The sequence below is a fragment of the Castanea sativa genome, chromosome 7, assembly GCF_040712315.1.
Source record: "Castanea sativa cultivar Marrone di Chiusa Pesio chromosome 7, ASM4071231v1".
Taxonomy (NCBI): domain Eukaryota; kingdom Viridiplantae; phylum Streptophyta; class Magnoliopsida; order Fagales; family Fagaceae; genus Castanea; species Castanea sativa.
In genome coordinates this window covers 6,698,175-6,726,158 of record NC_134019.1, presented here as the reverse complement: position 1 = coordinate 6,726,158, position 27,984 = coordinate 6,698,175, and the positions used below count along the sequence as shown (strand labels likewise).

Here is a 27,984-nt window from a genome sequence, read left to right as displayed (position 1 = left end):
ATTATTCTATTGGTAATAAATTTTATGCCTTAGTTGAAGACTTAAAGTTACCATTCATTATCATGTGATTGTTTAACAAATCTCTTTTTTTTTTTTTTTTTTTTTACTAATTTTTCAAAATGTCAATTTTTTTAAGGAAAAGATCTCACATCTTTATGCTACCTCAACCTTAACCAAGTAATTATAATTATTATTATTTTTTAAATCCTTAACTAAGACACCAATAATTGTGTCACCCTTTTTTTCGCTGAATGTTAGTGCATGATGTTGATTAACCATTGTATTAGTAGTTTTATTAATGTAATACTAGACATGGATTTGAACCTTTAACTATAGTTTTTGTATTTTTTTTTTCTTTTAGAATCTTTTTCACGTTCCTCCTTTTCACTTTTTATTTCCCACCAAATCTTATTTTACCAATATTTTAATATCCAGTTTCTTTTACTTTACCAATATCAAACTAAATTTCTTTCCCTTTACCAATATCAAAGAGAAGAAGAGATGAAGAAATGTCAATAAAGATTGAGGAATAATTAAACAAGGTACAACTATTGTATTTTAATTGATTCATAGTTATTTTTAAAAACTAGGTTAAAATTAATATGTTTTTAATTTTTATTTTTAATACATGTATATTGTAGCACTAATGAATGACGATGTAGTTGCAAAAGATTGCTTTAACTTAAATGAACCACTTCATTTATCATAGAATATTTTTAAACTCTTGTTTTTATATAGCACCAAAATATATAAATAAAATCTTATGATGCAAGGTCTTATGATGCAAGGTCTTTGGGAGTTTGCCTTTGATTTAAATGATAATCAGTATTAATTTTAATAATTTCCATTTATCCAGGGATCAAAATTCAGATTTTTTTTTTTCCTGTAAAGTGAACGGAACTATAAAGGTTGATTCTTTATTTTGGACATCGTTTCATTGGTAAACTTTAGTTATGAGTTATCTTTCACGTCGGCGGGGAAACGGTGCAAGGTTAGTGTCTTTTGCTCTTTGACAACTTTGTTTTCCTCTGCTAATTTGAACCCTCTGAATTCTTTGCATCAACACTTTCAAATTAATTAGCCATATTAACTTATTCTTTTTTTACTCTGCTAATGATAATATTTTTATAAATTTGCAAATTACACTTTGAGAGATAATTTTGATCCACGCCTTGTTGCTTTTGTAACCTCATTGTCATCAGCATATATATTTGGTGTTCTACTCCTCCTGTATTTATGTTCAGGAATAAGGATATTGAGAGGCAACCTCTCAAGGAAGGTGGAGGAGATTCATCGGCAAAAATAATGACGACAAAGACAATTTTTGACCCACAAGGGAAGTTCCTTCGAAGGTGGAATATAATATTTGTGTTGTCGTGCGCACTTGCAGTGTCAGTGGATCCCTTGTTCTGTTACCTTCCCGTGATCAACATCCCAGAGTACTGCATTGAGTTGGACAAAAATTTCTGGATCACAACTATTGTTTTGCGATCAGTCAATGATATCATTTACCTAATGCATATTATATTGCAATTTCGTACTGGTTTTATAGATGAGAACCTTCGCAAAGTTGGAAAAATTGTGTTGGATACAAATGCTATGGCAATTGCTAGAAGGTACTTGAGGTCATACTTCGTACTCGACATTCTAGTTATTCTTCCAATACCACAGGTTAGTGAGAATGATATTTAGCTTCCTGAACATTTTTGCCTTGAAGAGAATGATATTTAGCTCTTCTAGCTGCCTTGATCGTCACTTTTCCAACAAATAGTGTAGTCACTAGGATATGATAAGAATCATGTGATGGGGGAGCAAGGTTAAAAGTAACAAAGCTTGATGCTCCAAAACTATTTAGATAAAATTTAACTACAAAATTAGTTGTAACCTAAAACTACAGTCTTACTCAATAAAATAAAAATTACTATACATTTTGAAAATTTAACTTTTTAATTGTATGTTCTTTACGTTCTTAATATATATGTCAAATTTTTTATAATCAGACATTATTTACTATATTTTCTATTAGCTTATATTTTACGCATAATTTTAAACTACAAAAACTTACAATTTAAACAATTTATTGATGACATAGCTATTGATTTTTAGTTCTCTAGAAATTTTGCAAGTATGAAGGATATAAAAAGAGGATCTAATCGAATGGTGAATTTATCAAAATTCACCTCCAATATATATATATTTTTTTAAACAAGATAGAAATTATTATCTAGCATAATCTAAATGTATATGTGTGTGAAGCTCTTTTTTAGAATTTGAACTCTGATCTTTACTCTCTCACATTTCACAAATACTTGTACTTGTATAGTGACCATCGCACCAAGGGTGTGCGATGGTTATAAAAAGATCTTGGATAAGGCTTGTAGCTTTAGACTTTAACCAATTTTATAGTTAAATTTTGTCTAAACTTTTTTTACTTCCACACCAACAAGCAAGTAGTCAGATTACCCAAAGCATTCAAATGATTCCTATTATCAGCACTTTTCTCCATGTGTAATTGATGTGGCTCATTTTTCAAGTACAAAAGATATTAAGGTTCCGTTTGGTTGATAAGAGGGATAAAAAAGGAAGAAAAGAAAATAAGGGAGAAAATGATGTTTTCCCTTGTTTGGTTCAGGAGAGAAAACACAAAAGATGGAAAACATTGGGAAAAAAATCCACCCAAGCCCACAAATTTTTATCCTCCTGATTCGGAAGGAAAACTCGGAAGAAAAGAGAAAACACATATGAGAGAAACATATATATATATATATATATATATATATATATATATATATATATATATATATTCTAAACTTTTCTATAATTCTTAGAAAAAGTCTCATCCAACATGCTATAGTTTATCTCTGGACATAACTCAAATGCGTAGGAATTGTCTTCATTATCTCAATCTCTTCCAATTCATAACAGAACACTTGATTTTGATTTTGTTTTTTGTTTTTTTTTATTTATTTATGAATTGGAATTTTTTTTTTGACAAGGTAAAACATTTTCCTTTAATGCCACAAAATTTCAAAGAGATTATTAAGTCAAAATGTTACAATTTCTGTTCCTAAACTTTTAAAATAGATTTTTTTTTTCATCTATAAAATATTGAAAACAGTTATTTTTACAATTAGGAAGACAAAAGAGGGGCATTCTTCAAACCAAAAAAAAATAAGCCTATTCTTTCTCTTTGGCAACACTAGCAAAAGATAGAGTGGCTTTATTACATATATTTCAATGGCACACTAACAAAAGAGACTGAATGAAAAAACTTCACAAATTAAATTAATGTTTTTAAATATCCATGCAACCTTAAGAGGGAAAACTCTGTTAGAATTGAGAAGATCTAGAAGATCACCAAATGCACATTCTGCATTCTGCAATAATGTCAATAAAATAATTTTTTTGATAGAAAAGTAGTCTTCCTCATAACATCAGCAGCAGTCCACAAAGCATTTGAAGCTTTATTTATTCGGTCACAGGAAGCTGCCGTCACTTCTCCTTTGTGGTTTTGAATTAGCAAACCTATGACAATTATGTGAGAGATAGCACATTGAGTTTGAAAGTAGAATCCGATGTAGGTGGAAGCAGTAACATTTTGGCCCTTAAACCATTTCAATGGCTCTTTAAAAAGTGTAGGGGATGAAAAATGAAATTCACCCAAATTTTAGCAGTGGAAAAAAAAAAAAAATTAGCCAAGAAAAAATTTAGGCAATTTCAAACTCATAATTATTATTTCCTTTGAATTAACATTGTCTTACATAAGTAGATTTTATCCATTGACCCTAAAAGTACAAAACTTGTTGTAATATTTTCAGGTGGCAATTTCAAGTATTCTTTCAGAAATGACAGGGACGGGATCTTCAAATAAAATAGTAATGTTGAACTGCGCTGTTCTCTTCCAATATGTGCCAAGAATTCTCCAAATATTCCGATCCTGGAAGGAACTTATAAGAAGTGACGAGAAATTTGAAGCAAACATTTGGTTTAAAGCTGCGTTAAATTTCTTTCTGTATGTCCTTGCTGGTCACGTAAGTTTGATTACATACTGATTTCATATTAATTTAAATCTTGACAAGTATTATCAACGTTGTGCTGGTTCTATTGATTAAAAAAAAAATTAATTAATTGAATCTTCCTTGGAAAATAATAATTTTATAACGCATAAGTACAATAAAAATTACAAATGAAGAATGCTTTATCTTATTAGTTTTTGCAATTACATGGATTAAATCTCTAATTCAAATGCCCCAGGAATTCTCACTCTCAATACCTAAAGCCTAATGGGTCAGGCTTGGGTTCAGTATCTAGTAGCATTGAATCCGTTGAGATGGTGACACATGTTCAAAAGTGGACATGTGTCACCATCTGATGACCGGGTCCAATGCACTCGACTTAAACCAAGTCCAAGCCTAATAAGTTGTTTTTTTAATAGGTAGAGACTAATTTTATTTATTTTTATATAATGAATAGGGAGAGACTAATAGGTATATATTAATTGGCGTTGCTAGAGTTGTATTAGCACAATGTGATCCAAACCTTTTTGCAAAACTTCACTACCCATCTATAAGAGAGTACCAGACCTGATCTCCCTCATCACATTAGATGAGAAAATCTCTTAGCTTGTAAAGTTGTAATACAAACCCTCTGATCTAACACTTGGTATCCTCAGCTATGAGTGGTGGTTCAAGACCTTGAAGACAGGGTTCAAAAATTTAGGACCACATATTCAAATAAATTTTAGTGATTCTATCAGAATTTTAAGCAATTAAGAAAAGTAAATTTAAACAATTTTCAAATAAACTAAACGTTTTATATCCACATAGTTGTCTTTTTCTCTTATTATTATTGTTGTTTGGTCATAAATTTATAATATTTGCTGAATATACTGATTTTAATGACATGCTGGTCTTTTAGGTATTGGGAGCCTTTTGGTATTTTTTCTCTTTTCAACGAATGATGGATTGCTGGCATTCATCATGTGAAATTCAGAGTTCTAGTGGATGTGTTCAAACATATTTTAGCTGTGACAACAGTAGAGGAAATTTCTCATTTTCTAATGATTTCTGCAACGTAAGTACACCAAATACACAATTTAATTTTGGATTATATTTAGAAGCCCTTCAATCTGGTGTGGTGGAGTCCAGGCAGGTTCTAGGAAAAATATTTTACGGTTTCTGGTGGGGCATGCAAAATCTGAGGTTTGCTTACAAATTACACTCTGTTGTTTCATATTAAGCTATTCTAAATACAATAAATATATTAATTTTTGTTGTTAAGTGAATTTCAAGCGAGATCTAAATATAATAAACTTTTATTAATTAGTTTTTTCAAATTTATTAAGATCTAAATAGGTTTTTTTTTAGGTTTAAGATGAACAAATTTCTACTTTTGTTGTTGGGCTAATAATTTTTATTCATAGATTTCAGATCCAATTAGTTTATTGTTGGGATTTTTTTCTTCAGTTTAAAAAGACCAAAATGTTCACGTCAAAAAATAAAAAAAAGACCAAAATGTTGTTAAAAAAATAGTTTAATATCAGAGTGTTCAAATTTTTATTTTAGAAGGTCAAATAAAAAAATTAAAAATTAACTATAATTTTTTTTTGGGGCTAGCATAGGGGGTTCAAATGAACCCCTAGACACTACCTAGAGCCACCTGTGTACACTCTTAAGTATTATAACAAACTCAATGTGCCATACCGTTAATATCTGTTAGTCTTTTGGCCCCAAATAAACTTAACGTGATTGCATTTAATTCCTAATGTGTCTCATGGCGTGATGAAGTGCCAATTTTTAGATTGATATCGTCATCTAAGGAACTAAAAGCAAACACTCCAAACTTCAAGAGTTGGAATTGCTCATGGACTTAAATTTGGGGCAGTTGACCTTAATTAACTACAACACTTTTGTGTAAGAGGGTTATATGTTTCAAAGGCCATAAATCTATGATCTTGATTCCTTTTTCTTTTCTAAAAACCTTAAGTATAAATGTTAACCACTTAGTGATATTAACAGAGATATTTACATTCAAATCCCTATTCCTATTATATAGATCTTTACATATTCTATTAACTTATCCATTTCCCCTGAAATTGTGTAGATTCATACTTTATGCCTGGCGATTATGATTTTTAAGATTGTTAAGATCAGCATCTCATATATTATAATTGTGCCATTTTTGCAGTTTGCTTGGTCAAAACCTCAAGACAAGTATATATGTATGGGATAACTTCTTTTCGGTTTATATTTCTATCACGCGCTTGTTCCTGTTCTTATATTTTTTGGGAAATTTGCAGGTTAGTACCCAATGGCCAATTTTATTCTTTTCTCTCTGTTGTGAAAAATAAGTTGTTTATGCAAAATTAAAGAAAAAAGAGAAGAAAATTAGACACATAAAATTTACGTAGTTCGGCTGGCAGACCCAAGGGCAAGAGGGTTAATTGCCCCCCATGGGCTTCCCAAAAATTTCTGCACATTAGTCTTCCACGGACAAACTTCTGCACATACAATTTTTTTTGACTTTTAGACCAAAAGTTTCAACTAAATGTAATATATTTACTTAGTAAAAAAATAAAAAGTTATAGCTACAATATTTTTGCAACAATTTTACAATAAAATTTAAATGGAAAATTCTTAATAGCAGATAAAGAAGTAAAATCAATGATAAGCCTAGATTAATATAAATAGTTGCTTATTACCTAGGTTATATTGTGAAATTGTTGTGAAACTGTTATGTCCACAACATTACTAAAAAATATATATCTACTTGTCACAAGTCAATTTCACTATTCCCTTGACAAGTATGAAAATAATGGATCCCACTTTATAATAATCATATTTTTTTTGTTGAATTAGAAAACTAAAAAAAAATCATACTATATTATGTCCTTGTACTGTATAAGTCACTAAACATAGATTCATAGACTCCCACTAAAGTTTTTCTTTCATCTTCATACTTTAATAAAAAAAAATAGTTTCATAGTTTTTGCTACCCTTACTTTAACAACTAAAAAAAAATTGTCTCTAGCCAAAAAGAAATAAAAAAGGTTGAAATTTACATCATTTTTAAAAGTATTCAAGAAAGTGAGACAGAATATACAAATTACACAAATATTCTTAACACTTCATGTTGACTTATTTTTTTAATTTATTTTAAGTAATCAAATTACATGTTCAAAGTTGATGTATTTAGAGTAATCTCCTTTTTTAATAGAAAAAGTAATCCTTAATTGTGTTGTTATTAATTATGAATTGATTACTTTTGTTTTCTTTATTTTATATGAAATATTTATTTATAATTGATTGAGACTATAGAGAAGCCTTATCATAATATGAGTTTAAATTGAATTCGAAGTATGAAAAAATAAATTAAATTTTACATTTATTTTAGTTTATGTATGAAAATTGTATTACTATATAACTGTTTATTTAGTTTGTTATTAATATCAATTAATATTTTTCACATTCACTTTACTTTCAATTTTTTCTTTTGATCTTGTCGTCCCCTAAGTTGAAATCTTGACTTCTGTTTGGTAATATGCTTATGTTCACAATAAAATAACACACAAGTACTCTCACAATACCCAAATTCCAAATATACCTCTAGTTCTCTCTCACAAAGAATAAAGAACACTATTATACTTGCACTAGAGCTTGTAGCAATTCTCCTATGCGGCTAACTCGCTAACTTGATATATAATGGTATAGGTCGGCTAGGGCTTAAAGCCCATTGAATTGTTGTATAAGAATAATATCAAGTGGGACCTGGTTTTCCCATACAGCTGGACAAAGTCATCGACTTTGGTCACAACAAATGTCTACACTGGCTTGAATTTGGTCAAGCCCCTATGAACTATCACCTCCGTTGCCACCACCATAGCCCCTTAGGGCTATCACAAGCTACAACCACCGGCCAAATTCAAGCAATTTGCCTTCTTTTGTACAATATGGATTGTAGAAATTTTTGAGGAACTAAAGGAAACAAACATTTACATGATTTTGCGTTAAAATAAACTGGGTTTTGAATCTTGATTTGCTATTTATTCAATACCCAATGAAGAACCATCACGTAACAGAAGAGTAAGAAACTCAACTCAATTCCACGTCCACCAAGCCTCACTAATGAATTTCACAAGCTCTTTCGGTTGTCAGTCCTCGGATAGAATAATATAAATGCTTACTGTCATTTGCATGCCATGTTCCAAAGCTATTGCTTAATGGAACCCTAGAACAGAGAAACAACACCATTGAGAGAGATAGGGAACTTAGGGTTTCTCTCCATAAGATGCCTGCCTATGAGAGAGGCCACTCTGTCGCAGCACACTTTTTTGTCTAGAATAAGATGCTTACGCAACCTTTTGGACAAGATGAAAGGAGACCTTTAGGCATGGCCACGTATCGCCTGAGGTGTGAGACAATAAAAAGGTGCTAGCGGATTAAAGTGAGGCACCAAATACTAAATATAGTTATCACACACACACACACACACACACACACACACATATATATATAAATATCTGTCTAATATATTGAAATGTATTGAAATATTATTATCTAGGATATGTTGGGTAGACTGTAATAGGTATTGTATCTATAATATAATAGTTAGAGCATCCACATCAGTGGGTGGATAGTCATGTATAATATAAGAATTTCTTAATTTTACACATTTTGAGCAAAAAATCTCCTACATCAGTAAGTGCAAAACTGTGTAAAATTGTGAAAACTCATCCATGAGCTACAGTAACCGTGTAAATATACATGGCTACTGTAACTCCTTCATTTATTTTTTTTATCAATTTTCGGTTTGCTCGTGTTTTTCTCTCTCTTTTTCGAGCTCAACAAACTCAGCAACGTCTCTCCTCATCTTCTTCTTTTTCCTCAGATGCACACAAACACAAACACACCCACACACAAATACACCCACACAGACAAATCAGAGAATCAAGGCAGAGATACACATTTGCTCAGGGGGAAAAAAAATAGAGATACACACACAGATCGGAGCTTGTGGAACGATCGGTGCTCGTCGGTTAGGGGTGGGAGGCAAATCGGCGCTTGTGGATCAGAGCTAGGAAGATCGGTGCTCGTCGGTTGGGGGTGGGAGGCAAATCGGCACTTGTGGATCGGAGCTAGGGAGATCCATGCTCATCGGTTGGGGGTGGGAGGCGAATTGGCGCTTGTGGATCGGAGCGGGAGATCGGTGCTCGTCGGTTGGGGGTGGGAGGCAAATCGACGCTTGTGGATCAGAGTTAGGGAGGGACGAAGGAAAGAGAGGGCTGAGGCGGTGAGCTGGATCGGTGGCGAGGCGGGCTGGGTGAGGCGTGAGGTGGCTGTGATGGAGAGAGTGAGTGAAGGAGAGAGAGCCGAAAATGTAAATGGTGTACCGGTGAGAGTTAGTGAGTATTAATAAATAATAATAATAACAAAATAATAAATAATAATATTTAATTAGAATGGAGGTGTAAAATAGATAAACTGATGTGGGTATTTTAGAAATGTGAGTCTAAAATAGAAAAAGTAATTTTTTAGTGTAAAATAGACAATTTTTAAACGGACTGATGTGGTTGCTCTTATGGCTTAGTTAAGCGGCTGTTTGGTTATATTTTTATTACAAGAAATAGACATTTCTTATGAATAAATATTCTTTAAAATGAAGAATAATCATTAATCTTTAAAAGTGTTATAATAGTTATTCCTTAGTAAGTGTAATAATTTCTTAATCACCCATTGACCTTATAATAATTTCTAAAATTAATATATTTCTAAATAAACAAACTTTTCGTATGCACATAACAATTATGAAAATACCACCGCGCACCCTTGGTGCAGTAGTCACTCCACAAGTATAAATGCTTGTGGGGTGTGGGGGACAAGGGTTGGGGTTCAAGTTTCTAAGAAGGAGTTTCACACATATATACACTTAGATTAGGTTAGAGTAGAAATTCTATCTTGTATCCCAAAAAAGAAAAACAATTATGAAAAGAAAAAATATATAAAAAATAACGAATCTCTCTCTCTCGATTTTTTTTTAAAAATTATTTTTTAGGAAATATAATTGAATGTGTGGCAGTCAGGTTCTAGTGACCTAAGGCTTTTGTGCTCTAACCCCCAATTTACTTGTATTCTAGGTTGGGCTTATTCCACAATGGGAGGTCCAAGAAATGTTTCTTAAATATCTGAGGGAATTAAAGTCACTCTTACACCAAACTCCCTAGTTCTTAGCTCAATTGAGATGAACGTTATACAACTGAGCTTCTGCTCTAGAACCTAAGTAAGATTCTCCCTTTCTTGAGTTGAATCTTTTCTCACTACTCATGTTTCACTCCCCCAGTTCCTCTAACCCCTATCTCAAGTCTCTATTCCCCTATTCATAACCTTTCCTTAGTGGGGTCGTCATGATGAGGGGGGTGTTTTCCAAGTCAGTGGGCCCTTCTATGCTATATTCCTGACCATAGGGGACCCATTTCATACTGTTAATATGATTTCCTTTAAAGTTGCACCCCGGTTAATGCTGGGCAGACAAATTCTCCCAAGGCATTATCTTTTATTCTCGGCATGGTGGGAGATAAGCTATCTAAATGCTCGGTTTGGTGGTTTGGCTCGGCCCAGTGTAAGGATGGGCTGAGCCAATCTAGGGAGCGGGCCGTGAGCTTAGGCTGGGCCGGTATTCATGGTCCGTATAGTATGAATAAGATATTTTCTAAAATATATTTTAATTCTTATTATAATATTACTACTCACAACCAAACTTATGAATATGTTTAGTTATTCCATTACAACACATTTTATTCCCATAATAAATATTACAATTCCAATTGTAATAGGCGGCTAGGCTTTGTTTGGAACGAGATTGCGTGACCATTTTTTGGGAAAGACCACCTATAGGCTGGAGAAAAAGGTGGTGGCCGCAGGTGGTGAGTTCCAAAAAAATAGTTGACATGCAAAAGTTTCAAGTTTGGAAAAAATTAAAAGTCCACGAAAATAAAGGGAGTAATTTACGTTTTGTGAAGCAATTTCCAAATATAATTGATCAGATTAATAATTTTGAGCCTTTGGAGGGATTTGATTTTACCAAAAAGCTAAGTAATGCTAGTGTGTCAACAGCTGGCAGACCTGTATGTGCAAGTCACCTGAAATGGACCCAAGTCCATTTTAATTTAAAAATATCGGTTGATTTGGTGGGTGAGGGTAAGTGGGCTGTTTCTTGGGGTAAAACATAGCCCAATGTAAGTGGGCCTTCTCAAGCTCAAGCCCAACACACAACCACCCGTGAGAAAGGGTCTGGCCAGCCCATGATTGTCATTCCAAGACAGGTTAGTTGTCAGCGACAGGGATGATAACATGCGATCTTCTGTGTGGGAGATAGGGGAAGTGTCGGGGACACACGAGGAAGAGAAAGGAGAGATCCCGAGCTCCGGTGAGGAATTGGGCTGCCCTCCCACCACTACCACATAGCCTGATGACCATGTTTCAGTGACCGATTCCCTTGATGTCGAACTGGGTGCTCACGGTATAATCGAAGAGGTGGGTTTGAGCACCGAAGGTGAACTGGTCCACTCCCCTACTGCCCTTGAGCAAACCAATAACCAAAGGGCTGGGTTTTTGATTGCCAATCCACCTATTGGTGGCCGATCAATGAACGTTGCAGATTCTGGGTGTCCAGATTTGGTTTAAAGTCAAATTTTAGTGGGTTCAGACTTGTCCTTTCATTTAATTGAGGTGGGTTGTGGTTTGACTGAGTTTGAAATTCCTAGACTAGTTTAGGATGACTTTTTGTCTTCGGATATGAGTGAGGCAGATTCTGTGGATGTCACACCTCTGGCTCTGTGGGACCCAAATGGTGTTCGTGATCTCGTTACTTTAGAAGATGATTTAGAAAGGTCTTCTATGGAGGAGGTATTGGAGCCTTCAGAATAGGTGAGAACGATGGATCAAAGGGTTTGGTACTTTTGTGGGATTCCCTATTGCTTGTAGCAAGAAACAGTGTATTGATTTTTTTCCCAAAAAATTGAGAGGGTTTGGGAGCAACAAGCTACTATTGCTACTACTCGCTGAATAAACAACTCTACCCAAAAAGGTATGAGAGAATTAAGGAATTTGTTTTCTTCTATTAATTATGATGGACATTCTGGTAGAAGTACAAGAGACAGTTTGACATTCTCTGGTTTGGGTTCGGCTGTTGGTCAATGAATTTGAAACTTCTATCTTGGAATGTGAGGGGATTGAATAATCCTCATAAGAGAGATGTTGTGAAGAATCTCTTAAGGGAGTGGAAGTGCGATATTGTATGTCTTCAAGAATCTAAACTGGACAGGACCAACTCTATCTTGATAAAAAAAATCTCTGGGGTAGCCCTTTTGTAGACTGGGGGGCCTTAGATGCCTTGCATACAACTGGGGGTGTAATTTTGATGTGGGATAGAAGGGTTTTTGAGAAAGTTGGTTTGCGGTTGGAAGTTTTTCAGTTTCAGTTTTATTAAAGGGAGTGTAAGATGGCTTTGAATGGATTTGTTCAGGGGTGTACAGATCGACTGACGGAAGAAGGGATGCAATGTGGGCAGAACTGGACTTTGTAATCACAGTGGGCTGGGGCTTGGTGTTTATTTGGTGATTTCAATGTTATCAGATACCTAGCTAAGAGACTTGACTATAATTCTTTTAGTCCAACTATGTTTAAATTTTCAGATTTTATAGCAAAATATTTGCTGGTGGATTTGCCTCTGGTGGGAGGTGAATATACTTGGCTTCGAGATTCTGATAATCTTTCAATGTCCAAAATTGATAGAGTTTTGATGTCAGCTGATTGGGAGGAGCATTTCTTAGATGTGATTGAAAGGACTCTACCTAGGGTGGTGTCAGATCATTGTCCTTTAGAGTTTGCTTGTTTAGACGAAACTGAGAGGTCTATGTTGGAGAGGGAGTTAGGAAGAAGGATATTACTGAGGCTCTCATGGAGGCGGAAGGTGATAAGGTCCCTAGGCTAGATGGGTTTACTATGGCTTTCTTTCAAAAGTGTTGTCATGGCATTCTTCAAGGATTTTCATAGCCAGTATGTTTTTTAGAAATCTCTTAATGCTACTTTTCTATGTTTGATCCCTAAGAAGACTAATGCAGTCAATATTAAAGATTTTCGCCCTATTGGTCTTGTGGGCAGCCTTTACAAGCTTTTGGTTAAGGTTTTGGCTCAAAGACTCCGAGGGGTTTTGGATAAACTAATATCCGATTCTCTGAATTCTTTTTTGGGAGAAAGATAAATTCTTGATTCGGTTCTAATTGCTAATGAATGTTTAGATAGCAAGTTGAAGAGTGGAAATCCTGGTGTTATAGTTAAATTGGACATTAAGAATGCTTATGATCATGTGAATTGGGATGCTTTATTTTACCTTATGGAAAGGATGGGATTTGGGGCAAGGTGGAGTGGATGGATTAAGGTGTGTACCTCTACAGTTAAATTCTCAATTTTGGTTAATGGGTCTCTTGTTGGTTTTTCTGGTAGTTCTTGTGGCATTCGCCATGGGGATTCTTTGTCTCCTCTATTATTCCTGTTAGTTATGGAAGTTGAAAGTTCAAATAACGTGTAAAACTCTAATGAACGTTTAGATTCCCAATTCCAAAATTACCAACACAAGCTTATACACAAACAATATATGTGCGGAATGATGAATATAAGCTAAACCTAAATTGGTAACACGCTCTAAACCATAATTAATTACAAACACATCAACAATTAAAAGGTAAAGAGTAAGGGAAGAGAGATGCAAACACAAAGATAACACGGCGATGTGTTATCAAAGAGAAAACCGAAGTGCTCGGGGAAAAACCTTTCCGCTGCCCTCCAAGCGGTCAATAATCAACTAGAGAATGAAGTTGGGATACATGAATAGAAGAAGACCCTCCAAGCCTAATCTACTCAGTGCACTTAAGCCCTCTAAGCTTCTTACTTCAACAGGGTTATGCCGAACCTTGTCTTCTCTAGTTTATCAGATCCCGCAATAAGCCAATTGCATCAACCAAATGAATTGATCCCTTCTAAACTACTTCTCAAGCACAAAAACACCTCCTCACTAATAAGGGTATATTGAGATAAGGATTTGACTAAATGTACCTTTCAAGGATATGACAATGGAGAGGGTGAAAGTAGAGGAATTTGGAGAATCAAAGGATGAAGATTTTGGATGAGTTAATCTTGTGATTCTATAGGGTTTCTCTCTCAAAATTCTCGCTAGAAGCTCTCTACATTTCGTGGGTATGAAGGTATTTATAGTAGGTTGTATGAGGAATGTAAAACGTTAGTTTTCATCCAAACAGGGCATTCTGGTGACTTAACCTCACGACTGGAACAAGTTGCGAGTTTGAATCGCAAGCTAATTGCCTGGCCAAACTGAAAATTTTGTCTTGTAGTACTTCAACTGTCACGACCCTTCAGCTCCCTTGTATGCTTCACACATGTGTCACCTTTGGCGACTTGCCAGTCGCGAGGCTCTTCTTGAGTGCACACATTTGAGGTTTCTTCACACTCTCTCACACACTATTCTTACATAATTTCTACCTAAATATGAGGTAACTAATTGCTAAATTACAAGCAAATTTGGTATGGAATAAAGCGAACACTTGATTGAATAAATTCAACCTTACAAAAGTGCTGAGTAGAATGCTGAAGAGAACGAAAATGGTGGTTTTCTTGCTCCAAGTGGGGTCCCATAGACAAGGGGGTGTGCATATCTCTCATCTTCTTTTTGCTGACAATACTAATTAGCTTTGTGATGCTTCTAGGAAGCAATTATTATACATTCGGATGGTGCTAGTCTTCTTTGAAGCTATTATGGGACTGAAATTTAATGTAGGTAAGAGTGAGATTGTTCTTGTTAGTGATGTTGGGAATTGGAATGCTTTGGCCCATACACTAAGTTGCAAGGTGGGCACATTGCCTTTGAGATATATGGGCATGCCTCTCGGGGCTTATTATAAGGATGCATTGATATTGAATCCTATTATAGAAAAGATGGAGAAAAGACTATCTGGTTGGAAAAGACTTTATTTGTCAAAAGGTGGCAGGCTTACTTTGTTAAAAAGTCTCAAGCCTTCCCACCTACTTTTTATCTTTGTTTACTATCCCTCAGGCTGTGGCAACTAGATTAGAAAGAATTCAGAGGAATTTCCTTTTGGGGGGCCTTAAAGGATGTTTTTAAATATCCTTCAGTTTCTTGGGATAAGGCATGTTTGCCTGTTAAGAGTGGTTGTTTTGGGATCCGGAGGATTGGGTTGTTTAACAAGGCCTTACTTGGGAAGTGGTTATGGCATTTTGGGAAAGAAAGTAACAGATTATGGCATCAGGTTATAGCAGCCAAATATGGTGAGGGGAAAGGAAGCTAGGGCACAGTTCTCATGGGTGTGGGATGTGGAGGAGTATTAAGGAAGGAACGAAGAAGTTCTTTAGTAAAATTCTGTATAATGTAAGGGAGGGTTGCCGTGTTAGCTGTTGGCATGATCCTTGGTGTGAGCCTATTCCTTTGAAGGAAATTTTTCTTGCTATGTTTGCTTGCTCTCTATCTAAAGAAGCATAGGTCTCTAACTTGATAATATCTACTTCTGAAGGAGGTAGAAAGAGCTGGAATTTATTTTTCCATCATGGTCCTCAAGATTGGGAGGCAGACACTATTTATTTCTTTTTTGAGCTTATTTATTCCTCTATGATGAGGGGTGAGGGGGGTGATCACCTGGTTTGGAGATTGACTATGTTTGGGGTATTTGATGTGCGCTCTTTTTATAAGCTTCTCTTTGGTCCTAACACTGATGAATTTCCTTGGTAGTGCATTTGGTGTGCAAAGGTGCCTAAACAGGTGTCTTTCTTCTTATGGATAGCAGCTAATGATGGGATACTCATCATTGACAATCTTGTCAAGAAAGGTCGGTTTCTGGTTAATAGGTGTTGTTTATACTGCTGTGATGAGAAATCAGTGGATCACCTTCTTCTTCACTGTAAGTTTTCTCACGTCTTATGGTGCGAAACTTTTGTGTTATTTGAGATCCAATGGGTAATGCCAAGGTCAGTCGGCTCTTTTTTCTTTATGTGGAGAAATTGGTTTGGAAAGCATCATTCAACCATTTGGAATATGGTCCTGGCATGTTTAATATGGTTAGTTTGGCAAGAACGCAATACTTGCACTTTTGAAGACAATGAGAGAACGTTAGATCATCTAAAACCACTCCTCTTTGGTACCCTATTTCTTTGGACTTGTATTTGGGGGTGTACGAATTGTATTTCTTTATCTGATTTTTTATCTAATTATTTGATTTTTTAGTCTCTATTTTCTTTAGTTCTTGATTATATTGTATCTGTTTCTTGTTCAAAGTATTCACCATCATGAACATGAAGTTCAATTTTACAATAAAAGTCTTATTACCTATAAAAAAAATCCTCATTCAATGTACCAAACTTGATTCTAGTGTTTTTTTACATGGGTTGCATGAAAAAATTAGGGTGATTAATTAATTTCAAATGGGGTTAACATGGATTAGATTTAGGGCTTTAGGCTCTATTAATTATTCTAATAATAGGTTTTACAACAAGCTTCTATAATTAATTTATCTAACAATATGTTATAATCTTCTCTCCTGTAAATTAATATTTTAACAATAGTTTCTACAACAAACTTCTACAAATAATTAGTCTAGGTTATACAACAAGCTTCTATAAGGAAAAAATTGGAGCAGATGGTTCGGTTCAACTGGTTGGATGGGAACCAAACCCAGAACCAATTTATTTGGTAAAACTAAGACAAAACCAAGGATTGGTCCCTTTTTCGATTCTTTAATCGTTCCAGTTTTTAAAACCATCGAATAAATTTTTTTACTTCCCTAAACTATCCCAATTACGAATTTTATTACCTATTCACCTTTTGCCCCCTCAATCCTAGTGGATGAACTAATTCCACATTTAAAAACCCTAATTTTTTGTCCCATTTTGTTCATGGCTACAAACGGCAACAGTAATGCTAACAGCAATTTGCAACTGTTGTGACTTGGGCATTGTAAAAGTGGAATCCGATGGTGGATTCGAATCCTAACTTGGCAATCTTCGACCAATTGCGATGGCAATTGGTGAAAGGAGCTCGGATCTTTGGTTGGAGACCTCGATGTGAGAGAGGGTTAGAAGATTAGACCATTTAGGATAGCTGGGAAAATAAGAATGAAAGCCCAAGAAAAAAAAAGGGTCTGGCAACTGGTTAAGGTCACATTCTCCCATTTGCCCATGATGAGCGCGCAGTCCAAATCATGTCTTTCATATGCTTCTATTAACTTGTTCTACACGTATAACCACCACAATCAAGTTCCATCAAAACCAACATTATGTAACCCCTAAACGAGACCACAAAAGATGGTGTATTAAACTTCAGGCCTATTTGATCAATTGGAATTACTATCTTATAGTCCCTTATGAGCTTAACCAACTCAAAACTATACTCGACTGTAACTTTGCAGTAATGTATTCATGTCCAAACTCCCTGATTCCACACAATCCTAGAAGTAATCACAAATCCAATATGCTTTACCATATCGTCTTCCATTAGCTCTAATGCCCTTAAACTTGGTGTGATGGTTCGCCCAGCTATGTCCTTTGAGGATGAATAACTCATAGCCATAGGCAACATGCCAAACCAATATGTGTTTTTTATGACATGGTCAAACATCACCCAAGGTACAAAGTAAGAAATGATGTATATATAGGTGTATACAAGGTAGGTTGTAATATACAATATTTGAATTAGTCTGTATTTGGATACTGTTTATTTTGCTGAAAATTAAAAATTTATTGCTAAAAACAATAAAAAAAATAATTTCTGAGTTACTGTTCACTGTTGAAAACACTGTAGCTTTGCCTTAATGCACTGTTCATGTCCCATGAACAATGCAAGAGGCGTTGGTTTAAAAAAAAAAAAAAAGGCAAAAACGCAGAATGTAGACGTTGGACGTGGGATCCAAACGGGTACTAAGAATAATTTTTTTTCTTTTCAGAATTCTTGGCAACTATTTTGAGTAACTAAAATGTTTGCAATGCCTTGTAAACATTAAATTAAACTGATGTAATTCTCCAAAGGTCTCTTTTGAAGGGACACATTGATTCATAAACAGTGTTTCATATTCATGTCCCATTTGGTAATGTTGTTCTATTAACGTTGTTTAAGTGTTGTAAAAATACATGTAAGTGAAAAAATATTATGGAAATACTTGTTGTGTTGTTTAAACAACAAAAACTATTGTTTAAACAACACAACCACACAGGCCCTCATTATCTCAATGAACTCTCCTCACCTTCCTATAGAAATTCATAAGAATTCTCTCAAGAATACTACTTGAAGAATTCTAGGTTTAGTTGTATCTTAGGGACATGTTTGCAGTAACCCTTTAATATCTTTGTGGGGGCAAATATTGTTTAAAGATAAATGATTTTCCATGCCTCTAAGCTTGTTTTGTTGCCCTTTATTTTTTGTTAATCCTTCATTGCGTTATATATTTTTTCCAACAAGAAACATAGGACTCACATGGTGAGGAAACAATGATCCATTCTCTCACCTCACTATCTGGTGGCCATAACAAGCACATAAGATATGGCTACCTGTTATGGTGGAATTCTTTTTGTCTTAAAGAGTGTATATGGTAATGTATTAATGTATATTTTCATTGTAAAAATCTTAGCCTAGTCACTATCAATACTTGACTTGAGACCTCTATCAGCCTGCTATATATATGCATCCATCTCCTCTAAGCTACATGATGATGGGATGAAATCATGCATGGTCTCATTTCCAAAATGAAAACCTCATCTCAGTTCGACTGAGGCAATGATACAAAATGTTGGTTTCACTCATCGTATCTGAACTCGCTATCCAAGAGATGGAGATGATTGCTTGTTTGTGTGAGCCGAAATAGGTTTGTGATAATCCTTTGCAACTTGGCTCCTTGCTACACCAGCTATGTTAGATTCACCATTGGATTTTCTACAAGCCACAGCACAAGCCATTTTGGAGAATTTGTCCAGCACAACTAGGGTTGAATCTGGTCTTCTAGCAGCAGGTGGAAGACCAAGGACAAAGTCCATGGCTTGTTAGGAATTGGCAAGGCCAAGTATAAAGTATAAACCCTACATTGGCAGTGGTGTCCTTCCCTTGCTGGCATGTAAGGCACCTTTGCACCAACCTGCCAAACATCTTTGAGCATCCCAGTTTTATATAATTTCTGTTGTAGGAGATGTAGGGTGTTCTCTCTTCCAAAATGGCATTGAGTATGCAATTCGAGGAGGACCTTATGCCTTAGAGAGCACTTAGGCACACATAGCAGCAATCCATTAAACTGAAATTTATTTTGATGAGTGTATCAGGGACCGCAATTTTATTACCTTGTTTCAAGATCTGCATGATCTGATTCTGCTTCTCGTCATATTTGTAGTGCTCTTTAAATTCATTAAATTCCTCAACTACAGCAGCGAAGAGGACTTCCTGCTCAAACCATATATAACCTTGTTTGAAGTTGAATTGTAATAGATAGGTAACCATTTGCCATGTCTTTTGTTGAGATTGGCCTTGTTGCTGAGGTTTTTGAGGGCTTCATGGTATGTGTAAAGGATGGACTCTTTGTATGCCAAGTAATAGCTCCAATGCTAGAATAATTAAACAATGGCATAAAACTCCTGGTCATATGTGTAGTACTTCATCTTTGCTACATTTAACAAGACAATTGGTTTACCTTCATGGCTGAGTACACAACCATTGCCCACACTAGAGGCATCACAGTCCAGCTCAAACACTTTCTGAAAGTCAGGTACTTGCAGAAAAGGAAAAACAGACAAGGCACTCTGTAAAGTATCAAAACTTTGTTGTGTGGCTTCATTCCACTCAAAGGCAAACAACTTCAGTCAATCCGTGAATGGTGCTGCAATAGTGTTGGAAGTACTTGATGAACCTTCTATAGAAATTGGTTAACCATAGAAGTTTTTTGCTTCAGCTACAGACTTAGGAACAAGCTAGTATCGGATAGCTTTGACCTTCGCTTCTTCCATTTAAATGCCCTGATCAGATACCATATAAAAAGGAAGCTTACCTTCTTGACAACAAAAGTAAACTTCTTTCTGTTGGCATAACACTCATTCATTCTTAAAAGATCAACACTGATTGCAGGTGCTTCACATGATTTTCCAAACACTAACTGTATACTAGATGATCATCAAAAATAGACTACAACACACTCACCAAGCAAGGTCTGCAGCATTTGGTTCATAAGCCTCATGAAAGTGACAAGGGCATTGGTTAAGCAGAAAGGCATTACAAGTCATTCAAAAAACCCATTATGAATCTTAAATGCATTTTTCCATTCATGTTCAGGCCTTATCTTATTTGGTGATCTCCACTCCTAAGGTTTATCTTGGAATAGACCTTAGCATCTGCGAAACAATCTAACATGTCAACAAGCCTAGGGATAGGGCACATTCTCCATGTACCCTTCATCATCATACAAGACTACTTCCTCAAACTTCTTTCTGATTGAGAAGGAAACCATGCATCTCTTGGTCACCTCCACTTCATTTCCTTTCCTTTCCTGAGCCAGGTGAAATTGTAGGGTTATGGATGCTCTTTAGTTTCAAGTTCTAACTTGTCCACAGCCTCTGGTGATACAACATTCTTACATCTGCCTCCATCAATCACCGTGTTTTATACTTTTCCACTAATGCAATAGGTGGTATAAAAAATATTACTCCTACGCCAACCTTCTTGGTCTTCTTTCTTGGATGAAAGCAAGGTCTATTTCATGACCAATGCAAGCCCCTCTGCTCGTTCTAAGTCGCTTCAGGGAAGAGATCATACACGGCATAATCTCCATCTTCTTTTCCCTCCATTGCCTCAATAATCAAGGCCTTTGACTCTGTTTTGGATTACTTCTCCAGTTCTCTTGCAGTCAGTGGCCTTATGACCTGCTTCTCCACTTTATTAACACTTAAATTTTAAGTGCTGAGGCTTTTTTGCTAGTGGTTTGGATGCTCCAGAGTTTGAAATCATGCCTGCATTGGCAAACCTGAAAGGCCGTGCAATCACAGGCCTTTCTTGATTGCTGGTTATAGCATTTCTTTGACCTCCAAAGGGCTGTGAAAGCAAGAACTAACTTCTTGCATGTTACCTTTCAATCAACAAGGCCCTGTTGAATGCCTTAGAAACTGGCCACATAGAGTGCAGGCCCTAACGCATCTTGAAATACTGGTTTGAGGCCACTTATGAACTCGCCACCATCTATTTTTCACTCTCATTGAGATCCACTCAAGCCACCAATTGATATAATGAATCAGTGTACTTGTTAAAAGTTAAAACTTCCATGCTGCTTCAAATTATGCAGCTGTTGGTAAAATGTCTACATATTATTGAAAAGCAAAAAATAATTCCTCATTTTCTGTTTCATCTTGGACTAGTCTTAAGTTTTTTTCTTCCCTCTTGTAATTCATTTTACTTGCAATTGTTCCCACCAGGCTAAGGCCCTTCCTTTCAGTTTATTAGAGACTAGCTTCACCTTTCTTGGAATCTTGGACTTCATAATGCTCAAAGATTCTATCAATGTGGCTCAATCAAACAGTCCATAAACTCCTCAAGATTCAAGCTTCCTTGAAATTCTAGTCGGTCAGGTCAATCTTGATATTGGGCTCCCATTTTGGCTCTTCTCTTGAAGGGCATGTGCACAGGGGCCTGTCTTGGCTGCTGCACTGATGCTTGCCTTCCTCCTCTAGTATTGCCAAAATGATTGTCAAAGTTTCTGTTGATATCTGCATTAGCATCCATTGATTGATCTCCATCACTCTCTTGATTGGCTAGTTGGCTTCTCCTTAATTCCTTGATCAGTTGTTTCCTTAACAAATCCACAAATCTCTATCACAAAAATCTGAGCCTCAACTCAACCACATGAACTTGTGGCTAGTACTTCCACTTCTCATTCTATTGCTACAAAACCTTTCTTGAACTTCCCGGATCTGTCTGTTGGTGCCATGTTGCAGTAACCACTCAGAAAATATACTCTTGGGTACTCTCGGATTTGAGGCTTGGTTATGGGCTGCTATAATTTCCAAGGCTAGGGAACAAAATCAAGACTGATTCTTGAAGGGGTTTTATGGACTCGAAATTGGAGAATAACATATAGCTCTGATGCCAAAAGGATGGAGGATTGGTTGAAAATTGGAAGTGTATGGACAATGCTAAGTTGCTTAGAGTTGGCTGGGAAAACAGGCTCTTCAAGAGACACACTCTTGCCATATAACTCTCGGATAACTAAACAACAGCATTGGATGGCACTAAAATTGTCAGTTGGTTAATGTTCTATATTTCTGTTATGTACAGTTGCAACAGAATGTAAAGTAATTAAGGCTGATTAGCAACAGATACATGTATATATATCAATCTTTGTACAGAACTTGTGAATAAGAAATACTGATTATATTTCTCAATTTTCTTCCTCTCTATCACTTTCATCTTCATTTGCATATTATTCCTCTTGACTGCATCTATATCTACTTTTCTTCAGTTGGTAATTTCAAGATCAGAAGAGTTACGCATAAAAATGAAATCAGAAAAACGAAAAAAACAGAAAGAAAAAATAGAATTGTGGAGTTCCAAACATGATCTTCCTAGTGATTTGAGAGGCCCAATTATGGACAACATGATTCAGAAATTCAAAGAAGACGAAGATGTTTACTTGGAGAACCTTCTTCCTAATCTTCCTGGGGAACTTCAAAATAATGTAAAGCAGCATATCTGCTTAAAGCTACTAGAAAATGTGAGTTTCTTTACTTATATACATTTGCTTTAGAACTGTTTTCCCCACACATGAGAAATGGCAATACAATTTTTTTTTTCAAATTTTTTTTAAAAAAAAAGGGAGAATAGAATTTATTTATTAATGTTTTTATGATGATCACACAAGCATCTCCAATGCCTTTATTATGTAGGATAGTTCAAAAAATTTTCTAACTCCTGTATTGTAAATTTGGTCTAGATTTGGTCTTAGCATTCTGGGAGTAAGAGGGGTAACCATGAAGTTTGTAGCACTGTTCCATGCTGTGTCCTTCACATCCACAAGGATTGCATTTGGGTCTTTCTTTCTTGCGAGTGGAGGATTTTTATTCTGTTGGGAAGGGTGTCTTAGAGTTATAGAGGCCAAAGCTACTGATTTAGGAAGTGGAACGCCATGTGAGATGTTGTGCTGGCATTTTTCTTGTTGGATGAGTGCATAAGCCCGGTTGACTAAGGGAAGAGGATCCATGAGTAAAATTTAACCTTGTATTGGGCCATAGAGTCATTGAGCACCATGAGAAACTTCATGATGTGCTGGTAGTGTTGATATGTTGATTGAGAATTTGAGATCTTTTAAATGCTCCGCATAAACAGTCCAGGATTGTGTGTAAAGCAGAGTTCGTCCTATAGTTCTATTAGCTTAGTAACATACGTAGTTTGAACAAGATTATGAATAGTAACATATGCCCAAAAAAAAAAATACTTCGTGGAGTTTCGTTCAGATCTCATAAGCTGTATCACAATAAACCACACTAGATGATATCTTAGGAGAGACAGAATTGAGCAACCATGATTTGACCTAGGAAACATGGAAATTTCATTTAGTGTGTTGTACCTGTGTCATAACCCTATAATTCCGGCCGTCTTATGTTATAAAATTTTCAAAATTTACTTGTATCACTGTATCGTACCAGTGTCCGTACCAATACTAGTGTCCGTGATTCCTAGGATTTTTGACTATGTCATTGCAGCTGATCCCAAGAAGTTGTAGGTTTGGGAACATTGCCATTACCGAACCCCAGTTTGTTCTTTGCACTTAATGCCATGACCATGGCGCAAATAAACTAGCTATAAGTATAATTGTGCTTTATGAGGGTTTAAGAGACAAGAATAGTCAAGATGATCAACACGAAGAAGGAATTTTGGATCAGTGAGACTAAAAGTCTAAGACTTGTGCTTACACTCAAAGAATTATCAGTGCTTGTTTTATTATCCATAGAAATGGAAAATAGCTATAAAAAAAAAATAATAATAATAATAAAAGCCCACAAAATTTAAAATCTTACCTAAAACATTCTGGATAGCCTAAAAGACTTGGAACCGTGCTGAACTAGGTAAAGGTGCTCAAAACCGGATTGAGTTAGGCTGAACCGAGCGAGAAGGCCTCTGAACAGCCCAAAAAAATGAATATCAGCCCCAAACGATGATGAAAATGCCCAAAAAGGTGATGGGCTCCCAAGGATAAAATCCAATTAAAGTTCAGGTCATGCTTTATTTTGAAAGAAAACCTCACAGATAGTGAATGGGTCACACTGATCATTGATCAACACTGCTCTGATACCATGAGGATATTAAAATAAAACATAAAACAAAACAACAAATTCAACACGCTTCGACCATGAAGGGCCTATGTCCATAGAGCTCTTTGTTTCTCTATTTTATTTTTTCTTTCTCAATTAAATTACTTAAGAGTGTGTTTAAGAACAGCATTTTGTATTAGCTTTTAACTTTTATGTATAGTTTTTTAAAGTCTCACTTTTTAAAAAATTTTCAAAGCACAAGTATACTTCAGTAAACTTTTAGTAAAACATTTCCAAAAAAAAATTTAGATAAGTTGTTCCCAAACAAACACTTAATTTGTTTATATACACAACTTTGCCAAATAGAATCCTTACCATTATTGAGTACATATGGTTATAGGCTTATAGCCATTGCCTTTCTTTTCCATTTGATTTTGTTTGCACTGAAATGCCTTTGTTGATTGGGTTTATTCATTTTCTTTACAAATGGAAAATTATAGAATACATTGGGAGTGTCTTAAATGTGTACTCCCTCCTCTCATGGGGTACTACCATGAATTAAATTAGTGGAACTTATTATTATGTAAGAGGAATGAATATACATTTATTGTGTTATTGGAGTATTGTATAATAACCCACTTAATGATTTGGTTTTTCTCGACAAGTTTGGTAGGTGAACTTTCCTTATATTTCTAATCGTGTATAAAGTGACACTTGAAATGGGACTAAATCTTATTCTAAACCCATGACTGCCATTGCAACTTACACTTTATACAATCAATCCCTCTAGCTGTTTTTTTAAATGAAAATATGAAGTATACATTCATCTTGATTGTTTAATATCTGCTTAAATTAGGTAGAAGTGCTACGGGGTATGGATGAACAAATGTTGCTTAAGATGTGCCACACTCTCACACCAGTCTTCTACCAAGAGCACAACTATGTTATTCGGGAGGGAGACCCAATTGATGCAATATTCTTCATTACAAATGGCATTGCATGGACCTATACAACCGGTAATAATGGTAGAGGAACTTTACCCACACATGCTGAGCGTCTTGTAGAAGGTCAGTTCTTTGGAGGAGAACTTCTAGAATGGCTTTGGAAATCTACCTCCACCTCCAGGAATAACCTATCTAAACTCCCCATTTCATCAAAAACACTGAAAACACACACAAAAGTGGAAGCCTTTGCTCTAATGGTCGACGACTTGACGAAGATATGGTCTTTCTTGTCATTACAACTCGAGGCAGCTTCTATGATACAACGAGCCTGGCGTGCGCATAGATCCAAGATGGGTGATACCATTGGTGCTTCAGGACAAATTCAGTCAAGCAGTGCATGACATTGCTATTGCAAAAGCAACAGTTTGTTTTGATGTCTTTTGTATTAAGTTTAGTTTTCTAGTGATTAGAGTTGCTACTTTTTTGGATTCTCAATGTTAATGGTAGAATTAGGGAAAGAATAATGTGTGAAATAATAAATTGTTTGGGGTAATATGTTTGTACTTTGACATTAAATGTAATTACTGTTATGTCTCACATTCTCAATACTTTTTTTTTTTTTGTTGAGAATCTAGACGGGAATCGACCTAATAATCCAATAATATAAAACAAAAGTCAACATTTAACTGGTGGGATGGCACAAGTTGAATACAGATAGAGCTTCAATTGGAAATCCAGGTATGGTTGGGGGTGGAGGTCTGATTAGGGACAGTGAAGGAAAATGGGTGAAAGGTTTCTCAAGATCTATCGGGTATGCTACTAGCATTTTGGTAGAGGTCTAGGCATTGAGGGACGGGTTGAAGCTAGCTAATAGTATTGGAATCCAGAGCTTGGTTGTGGAATTGGACGCGAAAGTGACTGTGGAACTACTTAATTCTAACAACAGGGCTAATGGAACCTTTTCTTCTATCCTTGATGATTGCAGATCCTTACTAGGCAGATTTCACCAAGTTCGTGTGGAGCATGTGTATTGGGAAAGGAATAAGGGAGCAGATGCGCTTGCTAGATGGGGCACGACCATGTCGGAGAATTTTGTTGTTTTTGACTTACCCCATAACTCTGACATTCTCTCTATTGTTGATATGGATGTAATTGATATACACTATTGTAGAATTGTGAACGCTAGCCTTGCCCTTGTGGCGAGGCAGTGATTGTGTTTTATACGTTTTTAGACCCCTTAAACACAACTAGATTAACCTAGTTATTTAGCCAAGTGATTAACTTAGGTAAATTATGCAGATCTAGGTTAACACATATAAATCATATTATTGAAACAGTGCGAAAATAAATAACCCAACGATATGATAACCTAGGGAAACCAAACCGGTAAAAAACCTAAGGAGGATTTAACCTAGCTATCCTCAAGGTAAAACGAATCCACTATGAAAGAATTGAAGTTTACACAATAGCGACTTAGACTACTAACATCTTATTGCTACCTTGAGTAGGAAACTTACTACCACAATCACGTGATAGCTCTGAGTCCACGGACTATTTGTTTATTAGATTCTCAGCAAGTATAAGCACTCTCGCTTGTGTGTCTTTAAGCTCTTAATGCAGCAACTGAATGATCATCAAGTTCTTGACATAATCTTGATTCTTGATAACCCTAAGTATATGTGAAGGCAAACATCTCTAGATCTCACAATAGATTCACATACACAGCATAAACAACAACTGCAACAACCTTTAAACATGGCTAGAGTTTACCCTTTTATATCTAGGGAAAAACATAAAACCCTACACGTCAAACCGGGCTTGGGTTGAGTTGGAAAAATTCTGCAGAAAAACAATCTGCACAAGCTTCGATCGATCGAGTCTAATTTTCGATCGATCGAGCCAGGTAGATTTACACAATATATCTTGCAGTGCACTCGATTTCAACTTTACACAAAAACATACTTTGAGCAAGTCTAAAAACAATACTAAACGTTTTAATCATGGTTTGTCAACATTACAAAATGAATTTCTAATACATTTAAACCTAAAATCTTAGAACCCAACATGTTTTGTGTTGTTTTAATTATTATTCCTCTTAACAAAAATAATAATAATAATAAATTGTTTTAGGTAATATGTTTGTACTTTGACATGACATGTAATTACTGCTATGTCTCACATTCTCAATACTTTTTTTTTTTTTTTTTAAGAATCTAGACGGGAATCGACCTAATAATCCAATGAAACAAAATGAAAGTTAACATCTAACCAATTGAAAAATCATTATTTTTCCTGCAACTTGTACATTCTTGAGTCTTGACCTGTACAACTTTGAGCAATTTCTAACACCTATTATAAACATGTTTTTGTTCTCAATTTGCCAACACATACAAGTTGAAATTGTAAACATTTAATCTTAAATCTTTAGAACGTAACGGTTCCTTTCAATACAAATAAGAGAGCAAATAAATAAAAAAGGAAAAAGAAAAAAAAAGAGAACTAATAACAAAAACAATTTAAATAAAACTTAAATAATACATTGATTTCTAAGTTTACACAATCCAAAGTTCACTAATAATATCATCACCATAAAATAACCAAAAAAAAAAAAATGCTAAAGTTTGTGGACCATGTCAAGTTATCAACCTTCTCAGTTGTGCCTCTTCATTCTTGCATTGTCAAGCTTGTCTTAT

At 35.3% G+C, this 27,984-nt stretch overlaps 1 protein-coding gene across 1 annotated transcript; it reads left to right on the top strand.

Annotated features, from left to right (window-relative positions):
• Nucleotides 1-860: 860 nt before the first annotated feature.
• On the top strand, nt 861-26,398 carry LOC142642864 (cyclic nucleotide-gated ion channel 1-like). Its single transcript, XM_075817303.1, has 7 exons — nt 861-991; nt 1,245-1,671; nt 3,819-4,031; nt 4,918-5,201; nt 6,187-6,298; nt 22,559-22,810; nt 25,204-26,398. Exons 1-7 carry the CDS (start codon nt 954-956, stop codon nt 25,690-25,692), a joined length of 1,815 nt encoding a protein of 604 aa, XP_075673418.1. The 5' UTR covers nt 861-953; the 3' UTR covers nt 25,693-26,398.
• Nucleotides 26,399-27,984: the final 1,586 nt, after the last annotated feature.